This window comes from Chaetura pelagica, unplaced genomic scaffold, assembly GCF_000747805.2.
Source record: "Chaetura pelagica isolate M959 unplaced genomic scaffold, ChaPel_1.0 scaffold962, whole genome shotgun sequence".
In the NCBI taxonomy this organism is placed as follows: domain Eukaryota; kingdom Metazoa; phylum Chordata; class Aves; order Apodiformes; family Apodidae; genus Chaetura; species Chaetura pelagica.
This window is the reverse complement of record NW_009952479.1, coordinates 119,587-133,549: the sequence shown is the minus strand read 5'-3', so window position 1 is coordinate 133,549 and position 13,963 is coordinate 119,587. Positions and strand designations below refer to the sequence as shown.

The 13,963-nt window shown below is 48.0% G+C and overlaps 1 protein-coding gene across 1 annotated transcript in view; it reads left to right on the top strand.

Annotated features, from left to right (window-relative positions):
• The window catches only part of RPTOR (regulatory associated protein of MTOR, complex 1), a 123,569-nt gene that overhangs the window by 95,608 nt on the left and 13,998 nt on the right, over positions 1–13,963 (top strand). The window contains exons 23-29 of the mRNA XM_010008657.1: positions 259–362; positions 761–944; positions 2,385–2,495; positions 7,965–8,070; positions 10,342–10,456; positions 10,836–10,960; positions 12,142–12,246. Of these exons, the coding sequence (XP_010006959.1) occupies positions 259–362; positions 761–944; positions 2,385–2,495; positions 7,965–8,070; positions 10,342–10,456; positions 10,836–10,960; positions 12,142–12,246 (850 nt within the window). The remainder of the gene's footprint in view (positions 1–258; positions 363–760; positions 945–2,384; positions 2,496–7,964; positions 8,071–10,341; positions 10,457–10,835; positions 10,961–12,141; positions 12,247–13,963) is intronic.

Here is a 13,963-nt window from a genome sequence, read left to right as displayed (position 1 = left end):
AAGGGCTTCTGTGTTAGTGAGAGCCAGTTCCCTTTAAGCAGCAGAAAGGTATTTCTGGTAAGTGCTTTCTGACTAAAACACTAGTACAATCAACGTATGTGTTGGGAGCTGCTCAGGGGCTTTTTTCCATACACATTTTTAAGCACACACACCGACAGCGTGACCCCTGTAGCTCCAGGGGTGCGGTTGTGCTCATCACAAGCCTGTTGCTGCTCCCCAGCTTGGGCTGCTCAGGACTCTGCTCTGTTCCTTCTCTAGGCAACAGTGAACGCTCGTCCCCAGCGCATCCTCGACACCTCCTCGCTGACCCAGTCTGCCCCTGCCAGCCCCACCAACAAGGGCATGCACATCCACCAAGTGGGGTAAGCTCCAGCTGGGCCCTCCAGCACTTCCACCCTTAGGTTTTCGCTGCCTGGCACCTCGCTCAGGGGTTGGGTCATTTGGCTTTGTGTTGGTTTTGTAGAGGAAGCACAGCAGTGAAGTGTGTGGTGAGTAGGGTAATTCCCATGAGTAGGGGCAGTGGAGCAGGTACCACTGGTGCTGGTGGTGTCCTCTGCCCTCCATGTTTGGTGGGCAGAGAGGAGCGTTGAGCTGCCTTCTGTTTGGAGCAAACCAGGTTGATTGTCGAAGGTGGAGAACACGTCAGCACCACAGTTCACTGAGACATGTCAGGTTTCAGGGAACACATTAGTAGTTCAGAAAATGAGGGTGTCTCATGCTCAGTGCTATCTAAATCCTTTCCCTGTTTTTTGATCTTTAGGGGGTCACCTCCAACCACAAGTACAAGCAGCTCCAGCCTGACAAATGATGTGACAAAACAACCAGTCAGTCGGGACATGGCATCTGTGAGACCTGCCAATGTTGGCAACATGGGGGTGCAGTACACCCCCCACTCCCACCAGTTCCCCAGGACAAGGAAAATGTTTGACAAAGGGCCAGAGCAGGTAAAGAGATTTTATTTTGTTACACATTCTGCTCTTGTCTTTTATTTCCACATCTCTCTTATTTGCTGTTAACTCCAGGTTGGCTTCTCTAACCAATAATTTAAAAACATTTTTTTCTTCAGGATACATTTTGGTTTATGGCTTTTCAGAGGGCATTACTCACTTCTGCTGCTACTGAGAAGTGTTTAATCAGGGTTGATAGTTTATTCTCTCATAAACATTTGTCTGCCTGAGTGATAATGCAGAGTCAGATCTGTGACCCTCAGATGCTTTTTCTCCATCCTCAGCCAAGCACGGGCCGAGGAGCAAAAGGAGAGATTCCTCCTCCTGTACCACACAAGCTGGCATTCTCCTCAAGAGACTGATAAGTGCTTCTGCAATGGAGTGTTTCCCTTTTTCCAGCAGCCTGTACCCACCCTCTGGCTCTTGTCAGCCCCTCTCCACTGCACAAGGGAGGGTGTGAGCCCAGGAAGACTGAAGCTCAGTGCAGGTCACCCTGCTGGAAGAGAGCTGATAGGGAAGAGCTATGGGGACCTCTGGGAGGACCAGCAGGGACTCCTCCCTCAGCACACAAGTGAGCCAGCCAGGGCTTTACATACGCTTTAGCATTCTAAAAACAGTCATCGGGTACTGGGCATTTTTCCATTTACAGAAGCAGAAAGGACTGATGTGGTGCCAAGTGGAGCAATCAGTCAGATTTTGGTATGTGCAAAGGATCCTCAGAGTCACCTTCAGATGAGTCATGTCAGATGAATGTGGTTGAATCCAAGCACCACTGTGCTTGTGGCCATCCCATGAAGACAGAGACAGTGCTCATCAATGGACAGTGTTCTTCAGGATTTGGCCATCTGGCAATAACTTCTGTCTGCTTCTCCTTCACTTCAAACTGGTGTTTCTGCCTTTCTTCAGAGAATGATTTTACAGCAAACCAAAAAAAAAACAAAAAACATGTTGAAGCCTTAGCAGGAACACCCTGATTTCTCATGGGGATGGCAGCACTAGCCTGGGTCGTACTTCTGAAAAGCTGGATGAAACCTTGTTGAATGGAGCTGTCTTTCAGTTTTCTTTTTGGATGTCTTGTGCTTCATAACAAATACTCAGTCCCTTGATGTGAAGCTGTGTCCCACCGAGCTTTATCCTGATTCATCCTCCCTGCTCCACTGTTTCTCATGCCAGATGCTTGGGAGACAGTGAGAAAACTCATCATTTTGATGACACACTGCTGCTTCAGCCCTGATCTGTGCAGTCGCTCAGTGATGTCTTGTGCTGTGCAGATGAGGGAATTTGTACATTTCAAAAGAGTTAATGTGATGACCATGATCTTAAAGCTAAATGTAAAAATTCCATATCCTTGGCAAGGTGTGTGGGTGTTTTTCTGCCCGGGGGTGTGTTGGAGGCAGTCTGGGTGTGCTCCTTGTAACTGCAGCTCTCTCTGCACAGACGGCTGATGACGCCGATGACACCGTTGGACACAAAAGTTTCATCTCGGCCACGGTGCAGACGGGCTTCTGTGACTGGAGTGCCAAGTATTTTGCTCAGCCAGTCATGAAGGTAATTCCTTGTTATCTCTGTCCGTGCTTTCTGAATCCCAGCTCTGCAGCTCTTGAAAATTGCTGCTGTCCCAAGCGCAGACAAGTGGCTTTCCCAGCCCTTTTTCCCTTCCTTTTCCTTCAGCCTGGGAAGGGAAAGGAATGGACTTACTTGCATCGTGCTGCTCTAGGGAGCTGAGCAACCACAGTGCTTGGAAAGTAAGGGGGAAGAAATCATTGGAGGGAGCAGAAAAGTTAGTGACAGGGGGGACAGTGGTGTGTGTTACTGGCGAAAGAGCTTGGAACAAAAGCTCTGCACCCCAGGGGGCACCTGCAAGAAAGAATGGGAGAATGAGCAGAGGTTCTGTGGTTGCTCTGGATCCAGCAGCTTGGCACAGTTGCAGGTTGCATTGCAGAGCTGTTTCCTTGTGAATCTTGTGCTTATTTGTAAATGGAAAATTGCATTATGATAAAAAATGATTTTTAAACATAAAGGAATGGAATCAGGAAGGTCCTTTATTCCAGAAGGGGCTGTGAGAGGCCAAAGGAGGAAAGGTGCTGTTTTCTCTCTGACATTTGAGCTGAATTTCCTGGCTATGATGATGCTAAAACAGGCAGAGAAATGGTGGAAATTGCTGCCCTTGAGAGAGTCCCCCAGAGGCAGCAGAACATGCCCTGCACTTGGAGCCAGGCTGGACACTGTGGTCTGGTGTGTCTTCAGAGCTGTGCTGTGCTTCTGGGCACCTGTATACACACCTGGAACTTAAAAAGAGAAAGTGACAATGACTGCTGGGGGGGCTTTGGAAGTGTTGCTGTTGTATTTAAAAGCTGAAAGAAAAAAAAGTTACGGCAAGGGAGGGTAGTGATGAGAGAGCTCCAGTGGGATCTTGGAAGCAGGGAGTGTGTTCTGGTAGGTAAGCTGGCTTTGAGAGGCACACTGGAACCTTGTCCCAGGGAAAAAACAAAGCAGAGCTCTTAAGAGGTGAGCAGAGATTGTCAGTGACTGGAAACAGAAACCGTGCATTTCCCAGAATCTTGTAGCCAAAGATCAGGTTTCAGTTTTAAGTATGAAATGAAAGGAGAGGTAAATCTCACCTTGTTCTGAGGAAACCTCCAGGGGACCCCAGCAGCACCAACTGCAACAGAACTTCCAGCTTAATTTCTTGGAGGTGTTGCAATTTATGTCAATAATAATGCACAGTCTGTGTTAATGCCATTGCCTGAGCAACTTGACAAGGGTGTTTATTGTATCCAGCTACTGATATTTAAATCTTACTAATGAAGAAATGGTACATTTTATGGTTGCCCCTGGACACTGCTCCTTCCAGTCTTTGGGCATATTGAATTGTTTGCTGAGGTAATTGCCCCCAAGTTTAAGGATATCAGAAAACCAGGTTCATGGCAGGTAGCTTCTGTGGAGCTTTGATTCCTCGAGAGAATCACCAGGAGGAAAGACTGGATGGTAAAGTGATTGCCTGACACTTCCTCAGCTGCTAATGAAATTAACTGTCTGCTGGTATCGTTAGCAGAATAATTCATTAGGACAAATGTCTGCTCTGTGGGGCTTGGTCAAGCTTTAAACCAGGTTTTCCTCTCATCAAAGTGAGTTTTGGTATCTTGACTCAAGTCTAGAAGAGAGTACGAGAGGTGGAGGAGGATGTTGTTCATCTCATAGTTTGTATTAAAAACATTTGTCTGCTTTCTAAGGAAAGCTTTTCCCAGGGAAGGGGTGTCTTATTAGTAAAATAAATCACAGTGGGCAGGCAATGGAAGGCAGGTTCTGTGGGTACACAGGGAGTGTATGCGTGTGTATTTAGTACTTCATTTGCATAAAATAGAGGAAATTACTTTATGAAGTGTCCCTGTACTGATTCACAGAAGCCAGGGAGGGGGAGTCAGGGAGCTGGAGGCTCCCAGCACCCCAGTGAGTCCCAGCATGTGCCATGTCCCCTGGGGGCTGGGGGCTCTGTCTGCTCAGCTGCTCCCCTGGGAGGTGATGGGTCCTGTGAGTGTTCCCCAGGTGTTTGTTTTCCTTTGGAAATGCCCCCTGCCTGGTGTTGAGTCTTCTGAGAATGGGCTGTCCTCAGCAGCAACATTTCAGGAGAAGCTGGAGCAAGAGGAAACTGTGTGTTCCAATAACACAAGGAAGGGAATTGATTTCCCCATTACTTATCTAAGCAGCTTTCAAAGGATGTAGAGGGTTTCTGCAGAAAACCCTGATTGTTACTCTGGACTGACAGGGAATTCTCTGCAATTCTGTGATTGGTGTGGGTGGGATGTGTGCAAGGGATGGGGAGAAGTCCCTCTACAAGAACTTCCTTTGGCATTTCTGGTGTAACCAAGCAGGACTGGCCATCCAGGGACTCAGGGCTGGGTTCTGTAGAGTGCTCCTTTCCCAGAACTGCTGTTCCTGCAGTGACAAGGAACAAACAGCCCTGGCTGGTGGCTGCTGTCTTGTGGGAACTTCAGCTTTATGAAGAACTGATGGAGAAAGATGGTGGTGGTGGTGGTGAATCCCAGTGCTTCATTTGGAGGTGCTGCCTACCATCATAAACAGGGAAACACAAGGCAACTATTCCTGTAATGAATAAACATAAAACGACTGTGAGTGCATCTTAGTCATATTTAATTTATGAGTTTAGTTTTGCTTCATGGGCTTTGCTCTGAGAATGCTTTCACTGGAAAGATTGAGGGATTAATTTCCAGTGTAAATCACTGGCTCAGTTTCAAGCCATCATACTGAATTTGATTTATTGATTATCTAATCAAATAAATGGAGAAAGAAAATACTGCATTATGAATTCTCAATGTGCCAGGAAAAACAGCCACCTACCCCAGCTCTGATCTCTACAAAAGTCTTTCCTTTTCCTGAAAACTCCTGTGGCAAGAGGCTGTTCTGGTACCCAGGGCGGTGCTGGCCGGGGCGGCACAGGAAGCCCGGCTGCCAGGAAGCCTGAGTCAAGGGGAGCAGGAGCCAGCATCTGTCATTGCCAGGACTGGCAGAACATGCAGGAGCTGGTAAGGATCCTGGAAGGTGAGAATTACATAAGAAATCCTTCCTGATAAGTCCCTGCCTTCGCTTCAGCGCTGTGGCTTGGCCGTTGTTCAAAGTCCTGGTGGAGAAGTGAGCTTTCCCTGCAATTGCTGTAGAGACAGTAACCAGGGAGAAACTGGGTTGACTTCTGGAGCCATCTGTTGAGCCTGCCCTGGATTCTGACTTCCATATCAAGAGGGAGAGACAGAGTGTGAAGGAAGAAGAACTTTGCTGGCTTTCAAGTGACTCTGCATGGAGGAGCTCTAGGAACTGTGACATTGTCTGGCACCAAACCCATCTCACTGCTGGGGCAGAACCTGTCCTGGTGAGCTTGGGAGGACAAGCAGTCACCACCCAGCATGTCCAGTAGGGTGTCTGCTGGTCTTCATCAGCTACTGTGGCTGGACACTGCCTTTATGTCACTGGACCCTGGACACTGCCTTTATGTCACTGTACCTCCTGGCTGGCAGCCTGCACACTCTCAGACTTCCACTCTGCAATCCCTGGCACTGAGCGTGTGTCCCAGCCTGGTGCCACCTGCAGGACACTGGGCTGTGTGTCCAGGGACCATACCCTGAGAGATCTCCTTACAGGAGGAATCTTTATCACTGGTAGCAGATGATGAAAGCAACTGCCTGCTCAGCCTCCTTGGAAGACTTGAGTTATTTTTCTTCAGACCTGAGAAGCCCAGAAGCTCTTTAATCTGATATTCTTTATCTGCTGTAATGAGGAATGCTTTGCTGAGCCCTGCAGCTGCCTGCTTCTTGGTCCTGGGCTCTGGAAGCTGCTGGGTGCCTGTAGGAGGATTTACCATTCTGCTCCTTCCTTCCTCTTCCTTTGGCCTTTTAGGTCTGCCTTTAATTTATTCCCAGAGAGACTGGATTTTCATTAAGGTGTAATATCTCAGCTCTCAAATCTCCTTTGATGTATTTTATCTTAGGTTTGTTTATTGCTTTGCATGATCAGTCGTTTGTCATTGCCTTTCTAATGGCTGTTGTATTCCTGAAATATTGGAATAGTAGTGCTTTTTTTTTGTTTGGTTGGGTTTTTTGCAAGGAAGGAAGATGGAGGGTGGGTTTCCTATTTTTTTATTTACTTTAAAGAAGCAGAAATTCAGCTCAGTAATAATTGCTTTCCCAGGTGTGGTGCATTTTGCAGAGTATGTAATAGTGACAGACAGTTGAAGGACTTCCAGGAAAATTAAGTGTGTGTTTGTGGGGAATGAGGAAGGAGCAAAAGGACTTTGTGTTTTGTGTCTCCTTTCTTCAAGAGTTACTTCTGTTGGAAGAGCCATCATTTCTTTTAGCAAAAGAAGCTGGATTAGAATCCTGTAGCTCAGCTCCTTCATTGATCCAATGATGTTTCCAGAGCAGTGGTGTTACTAGCCTTGGATAATTTTATTTAATGCTTAAAAAGACATATCATACCCAACTCCTGCAGTGTTTTGGGGGTGAGATGATATAGAATCATCCTGAGTCTATCATATGAGTGTATTCCTTTTGATCCTGTACTTTGACAAAGGGCTCTGCCACTTGCTCAGAGCAGCACCTCAACTTCTCCAGTCCCTGGCAGGAGCTGCAGAAAGTGCTGGTGCTGAGCCCAGAGCTGCCCTGTGTCCACAGGACAAATTCTGTGGGAAATCCAGGGCACTGCCCCAAAGCCTGGGCCAGGAGGTGTCAATAAATACAATCAAGACCATAACCTAGCATGGAGGGGCTGGGTGCTACTCCAGGTCACACTCCAGTTTGGGGTAGAAGTTTGTGTGTAATCAACCCAAGGTGACACAGGGGCATAATTTTCTAGTGATCAGTTCTGATATGGGAAACTGAAACAGTTGCTGTTAGTGGTAAATGGGATGTTGGGAACTTGAGCATCTTGGGGATTTGAAAATAATGTATTTTTTGGCCTGCAGTCATCTATTAGCAACCAAGGAAGATCTTAATGTATGCTGAGCTTTCTGTCTGTATCAAAGCTGTGTTTTCTGATCTCAGGATTGCTACGTGATGCTTTGCAGCTGAAAGTGTTAGCAGAGTAATCTGTACTGCACTGGCCTCGGGATGAAAGGAGTGAGGGACCCTGGGGGTGCAGTGAAAGGAGGTTCCTTACCAACCTGTCCCATGCAGTACAGGGGTGGGTGATTTGGGTGTACATGGCTGCTCAGAGACCCCTTGTCATTCACTTTGGAGAAATGCCTATGACTTAAACCGAAAACAAAATAGAGGACAGCAAAACGAGAAGAGATTAGAGATGATGGGCAAGATTTAGATCAGAAAGATGCTCAAGTATCTAATAACCCACCATCCCAAGAGTTCCTCCCTTTACTGCCTGAAGCTGGAGACCCTAAAGAATTTATGACACAGTCTGATGTGTGCGTGTGAGTGTGTGTTGCCAAAAGAATTAATGAAGTTTTGATGGTCACTGTTGTTTTGTGTTGTGAATATGTTGATATCCTGAAAGATCCCAGAAGAGCACGACCTGGAGAGCCAGATCCGCAAGGAGAGAGAGTGGCGGTTCCTGCGCAATGCCCGGGTCAGGAAGCAAGCCCAGAAGATCATCCAGAAAGGTGAGCGATTCCACTCTTCCCAAGCTGTAGGCAGCTTCCCTGAGCTCCAAGCATTGTTCTTAGCCAAGATGCTGAACTGTAAAGCTCCAGTGAATGTCCCATGCTGGCCCTCAGCCTGGGAGGGGGCACCTACGCTGGCTCCTTGTGTGCTGGCGGGGCTGTGCTGCTGGGGGGGTTCACTAATGCTCACTCCCCTTTCCATGTTCAGCTGTTGCTTTTCTTTGCCAGATTAGGAAGGGGACCACTTAAAATGTCAAATGTCTGCCTGCCCCTTGGAAAACACACCCAGAGCACTGTGTGAGAGAAGGAGGTGTGGGTGGGAGGCGGGAGGCTCGGCCAGGCTGGCTCACCTGCCCAGGCCAGCGCGGGAACGGAGGAGCCCGAGAGCACAGATTCCTTTGAGAGAGGAGAGAGCTCTTCCTGAGGGCAGGCTTCCCCCTGACAGGAGCTGACAGAGCATCCCATTTCCAATGCAGGAGTTGGTTCCCAAGCCCTCTGGGCTGATGGGCAGCAGCTCCTCTGCTGTGTTCCACACCACAGCCTCTGCAGAGCCAGAGCGGCCGGTGCGGAATCAATAATCCACAGACCCCGAACGGACCTTATTGATTTACCATTTGGGCTTTTCCTCCCTGCCCTGCACAGTTTGGGCAGATGCTGGAAGTTGTTTTTAAAGGGACAGAAGGCAGACTGGTGTAGGATGAGCCTCAGAGCTGCAGCCTGGCTGAGGAGGCTCAGGCAGTGTGGATGTGTATTGGAAGCCATCTGGTCGCCTGGTGATGGCAAACCAGCCCCACCAAGCTCCTGGACGTGTGTTTGCTCAGAAGAGATCTCAGCCATGTCTTCCACATTCCCTGCCCTGCTGAACCCTGTACATGATTTCTTACTCCCTATATCCCATCATATTTGTAAGACTTCTCTGAATGGCTTTATGTGTGCCTACACATCTCTGACAGGCCTCAGGTTCCCGTTTCAGTGCCCCAGAAGCTGGTGGTGCTGGCAGTTGTGACTCTCTGTGCCTGCCTCAGGCAGTGGTTGGGCTACAGCTCATTTAGCACTGGAATTTATTCAAATATACTGGAACCCAATTATGTTTTCTCAGGAATTTGCATACTTAAATTATTCCTGTGTGTGCCTGGAACAACAGAGGCTGAAGAGTGGTGTTTATGGAGCCCTTCTCTGGGGATCCTCCCGGCAGCATTCCCGGGGCAGAGCTGTGTGCATGGGGACTGTTCCTCCCCTGGGATGCTCACCAAGGCACGCTGAGTTGGAAATAATTTGCTGAATGAAGAACTACCCAAGGCTCAGCCTCCTGCTGTACCTGGTTGTCTGGAGGTTTGCTGGGCTGGAGTCAGTACAATGGGCAGCTTAATATCATGAAACTGCAGAATATCATAAACCAAAGTAATGCAGAAATGAAGCTGGAGCCTAGGAGGTGGCTTGGGAGATCTTTTTGAATGCAAAGAAGGCGATTTTTCATGCTCACCTGAGGAAGTTAAATCATCTTCTAGACAGTGTTCATAGTTGGTTGCTTGACCTGAGCAACTCCAGTGCCAGTGCTCATTAAAAAAAATGAAAAAGTGAAATATTAAAATAGACTTACAATATTTTAATGAAAATGAGATTGAATGGATGCATTCTAAAACAAAGTGAGTCAATGGCTCCTTTGGGCTTATGGTTTTGATGAATTCATACTGTGCCAAAAAATGGCAGTGTCAGGGGTACCAAAACTGTTCATTAACAGCCAACTGTTCTGAAGAAAAGTTGGGAAAGGCCTTTAACCATTATTGTTGTGTCTCCCTGGAAAATACATTTTTCGTTTGCAAATTAACCTAAAATTGAAAAGAACTTTAATGGAAGCCTAAACAAATAAACCAGGAGATAAAATTAAACACTGTTTTGAGTTGAAAAAAAAAATAAAATTTGAAAAAATAATAGTGATTCTTCTGTCAACACAAAGTGGTGCTTCTCATGGGTTGGTTTGCTTGCCCTGTTCTCTTCAGTTCCCGAAGTAAAGGCCCCTGGTTTGTTACTGCAGTTTTTAGTTTGTACCTTAAGACATGAGACAGGCAGCACGGAGGAGCTGGGGCTGTCAGGTGAGTGTGAATAACTGGGGACTGAAAATATTCTTGGAGGAGGAAAGTGTTGGGGTTTGCAGGTGAGGTCTGGGGGGAAGGGGAGAGCAGTGGCACTGGGAGCTCAGGGGGTCAGAGCCTCATCCCTCGTGCAGGATGTCCCAGACACTGAGCTCTGGCTGCCTCTGTCCCCCCACAGGCATTTCCCGGCTGGATGATCAGATCTTCCTCAACAGGAACCCAGGGGTCCCCTCGGTGGTGAAGTTCCACCCCTTCACGCCCTGCATCGCGGTGGCCGACAAAGACAGCATCTGGTAGGAGCTCCTGCGGGTGGCACTGCCCTGTCCTGCTGCTGCTCTTGTCTCTGCTCCCTCCCTGCCCATCCATCCCTCTTCCAGGGCAGGGTCCTCCCCGGGTTCCTAGCCTGGCACCAGGTCCTTAGCTGTGCTGGCTCAGAGGGCTGCAAGGGGGTCCTGACACCTGTAGGAGTTACCAGCTGGGATTTCATCCATGTGCTTTTGCAGAAGTTCAACATCATTATTAATAAAATGCTGCTGAGACCAAAGGAGAACAGGTCACAGTGGCATCCACTGTGTATAATGTATAATTTTTAGCTTTGCTCTAGTGAGTGGATCTCTTCTATAGCTCACATGGAGAACCAAAAACTAATGGGATATTTTTTTCCTCCCCCAGTTTCTGGGACTGGGAGAAAGGGGAAAAGCTGGATTATTTCCACAACGGGAACCCTCGATACACCAGGATCACAGCAATGGAATACCTGAATGGGCAGGACTGCTCCCTGCTGCTGACTGCCACAGGTAAAGAGCAGCTTTTCCTACGTACGAGGGCAGCACTGGGGGTGCTTCCTGGAATTGGAGCTGTTCTGGTCCTCTTGTTCTCCCCTCTATGGATCTAGCCCAGCCTGACCCTTCCCTGCCTGGTGCCTGCTCCCAGCTGGCTCCAGCATCAAACCTGAAAGTTGTTTAGGGCAACACTGAATTCTCTGAACTGCTTCAGTAAGTGTTGCAAAGGTTCCAGATAACCAGCAGACCAAACACTCCCTGAAACTATTTCCAGTCCCAGCTTCATTAATTGCAGGTTCAGGGTAACCTGCTCCTGTACCAGTGTGATCTTAGTTGTTCAATGTGGATGCCTAGAGCTGAAAAGGAAATTGTGCTGCAAGCAAAGTAGAATAAATCAAATTCTGTTACTTGTGCTGGTTTAAGTCTAGAGCAGGCAGGGCTTATTTTGGACACAAAACCTCTCCAGGAGTTCTGAGTTTGTAGCTCACCCAAGGGAAGCTGTTCTGTAGGGTGCCCTGTTCCTCCTGTATGGGAGCATGAAGAGCCCTTCCCCATTCATTGGGCTGTGAAGCTCTGAGTAAGATCTGCTCCTCTCCCAAGGAGCCCTTCCAAACCTGTCAGTCTGAGTGTTTTCAACAGCTTTTCAAACTTGTTGCTGAAATCTACAGGTTGGGTATAATTAAGAGAGGTGGAAGAGGAGCTGAGAGGGCCTTCAGGACATTTTCCTTTCAATTTATTGATTCTTAACATGAAAGTTTCACAGATAGGGAACAAATTGAAAAAAGACATTATGTTCTTGTAAGGTTTGCTGCTGATGGGCTGGGCTTTGATTCAGCTGCTTCTGAGGGGTTGTATTTTGTATTGAGGAGGGTACCTTTGTGGCTCTCAGCATCCACAGCACGGAGGACAGAGACAAGTCCTAGAGAAAATGAATGGGTCAAAGAAACGGAGTGACATCTAATGGCAGGTGTTATTTGAGGGGAGGAGAAAAGCTCTTCCAGAGCAGCTCCCAGTAGAACAATGCTTTAGCTTTCATGGATGTAAGATTAGAGAGGAAAAACAAGGATTAAGTTCAAGTGACACTCTCAGTTCTGGAGTTTGGATGCTACAGTTCTGCTTCTCTTCTCCCTTTGCTGTGCACAAGTAATTGTGAGCAGTGACGTTGCATTGTGTTCCTGTTTTCTGTGCTCCCCAAGATGATGGTGCCATCAGAGTGTGGAAGAACTTTGCAGACCTGGAGAAGAACCCAGAGATGGTAACTGCCTGGCAGGGGCTGTCAGACATGCTGCCAACTACACGAGGTGGGTCCCCACTAAGTTTTGGTGGGGGGAGGAGGTAAAAACAATTTATGATGGTGGGGTTTTTTTCTAGGGATGGGGGGAGTAAAATGGGTTTCTCAGCTTCAGCTATTGGTACTATCCTTGTTCAACAGTCTCTGCCTTCTGAAGTGGCCTTTGTCAGGCCTTGGGGAGGAATTGCTCTCCCAGTTCTCACAAAACAAACCAACAAAACTGAAAGCCCAACACAGCAACCTCACACACAGGCTGAAGAACAACCAGAGCAGCTTCTTCTGGTGAGCAGAAGGGTACAAAGTCCTTGTCCTGTACATGCATCCTAGCAGCTGTCTCACCCAAGCATTCCCCTTAACTGTGTCCCCAAGGAGAGAACTGTGGAACAAGGGTGGGACTGGGCACTGCCTGCTCTGTGCTGGTCATGACAGGAGGTTATTCTTCTTATTCTGGGTGGGATTTGTGCTCACTTGTTGCCTCTTTCCTTCTGGTGGGCTGCTCAGCCTTTGCACAGCTTTGCATGCTGCACCTGTGACCTCCTTTAGCCTGAGCTCAAATTTTGGCAATTGTTCTTTGCTGTTTATTGTGGGTCAGGAGGTGGCAAGAGAATGCACAGTCTAAATCTGACACAGGCAGAAGGACAGCACAGTTAGACATTGACCTCCTTTGAATGTTAGAGAAGTTAGATAGAAAAAGCTGTAAAAAGGAGCACTGGCATCCAGCCATACACAGGGGGAAACCAGAAGAGCAGTTTGAGTAACCCTGGGGTCTGTTTTAAGGCATTAAAGGAGGTGGAAATTTCATCCTTCCAAGGCCTGGTAAGGTACTAATGTTCTACTGGTGATTCTCTGTCACTTTAATATTTTTAATCAAGCCTACAAGTTTTTCTAGATGTGTGGTGGTTCAATCAGCACCTGCAGGATTGATGCAGGAATTGCTGGGTGAGGCTCCCTGGCTTGTGCCATGCAGGAGGTCAGATGAGATGACCATCATAATTCATCCTGACCTTCAAATCTGACAGTTCTCATTTCTGAGCCAGTGTGGTTCATCACAGGAGTCTGACACAGCTCTTTTAGCTATTCATTGGATTTCACCCGTGCTGCCTTGTTGAGCTCATAGCTGTTATGTTTTCCTTAGCACCTCGTGGCTGGTCTCTGGTGTTTTAGGGGAGAGGAGCTGTGGCTGAGGTGACTCCAGGCTCTGTGCCTCGCTGCAGTGTGTGCACAAAACTGATTATAAGCTGCTGGAAGTTTGCAGCATGCTGTGAGAATTGCCGTAGTCAAAACCTGCTCTTTGCAGAGATGTCAGGAAAAGCAGGAGGAAAACAGTGGTAATGCAGGGAGTGGTGAAAGGCCTGGACCTCCTTAGGTGGAGAGGAAGGTGTCCAGTAGTCATCTCAAGTTGCCCTTTGTAGTGTCATTCAGTTGGTCTATGTGTCTTTCTTTTCAACATCAGCTTTCCCGAGGGATGCTGGTTGGTGTTTGCCATCCCTGGATTCAGGATCTTGCTCCCTTGGGGCTGGCATGGACTCTCCCAAAGAGCTGAGGCTCCTCCAAGCTGCTCTGAGCACCAGCTGGTTCTGAACCCCTTGGGCTGACTTCCCTTCCCTACCTTGCTTCCCACTGCCCCTCACCAGGGCAGCAGTTGCTGGTCCCACCTCTCTCTCCACAGGCCTTTCAAACAGCAGGAGGGAACGTTGGCATCTCTGTTGGACAGGGCAGAGGGAAAG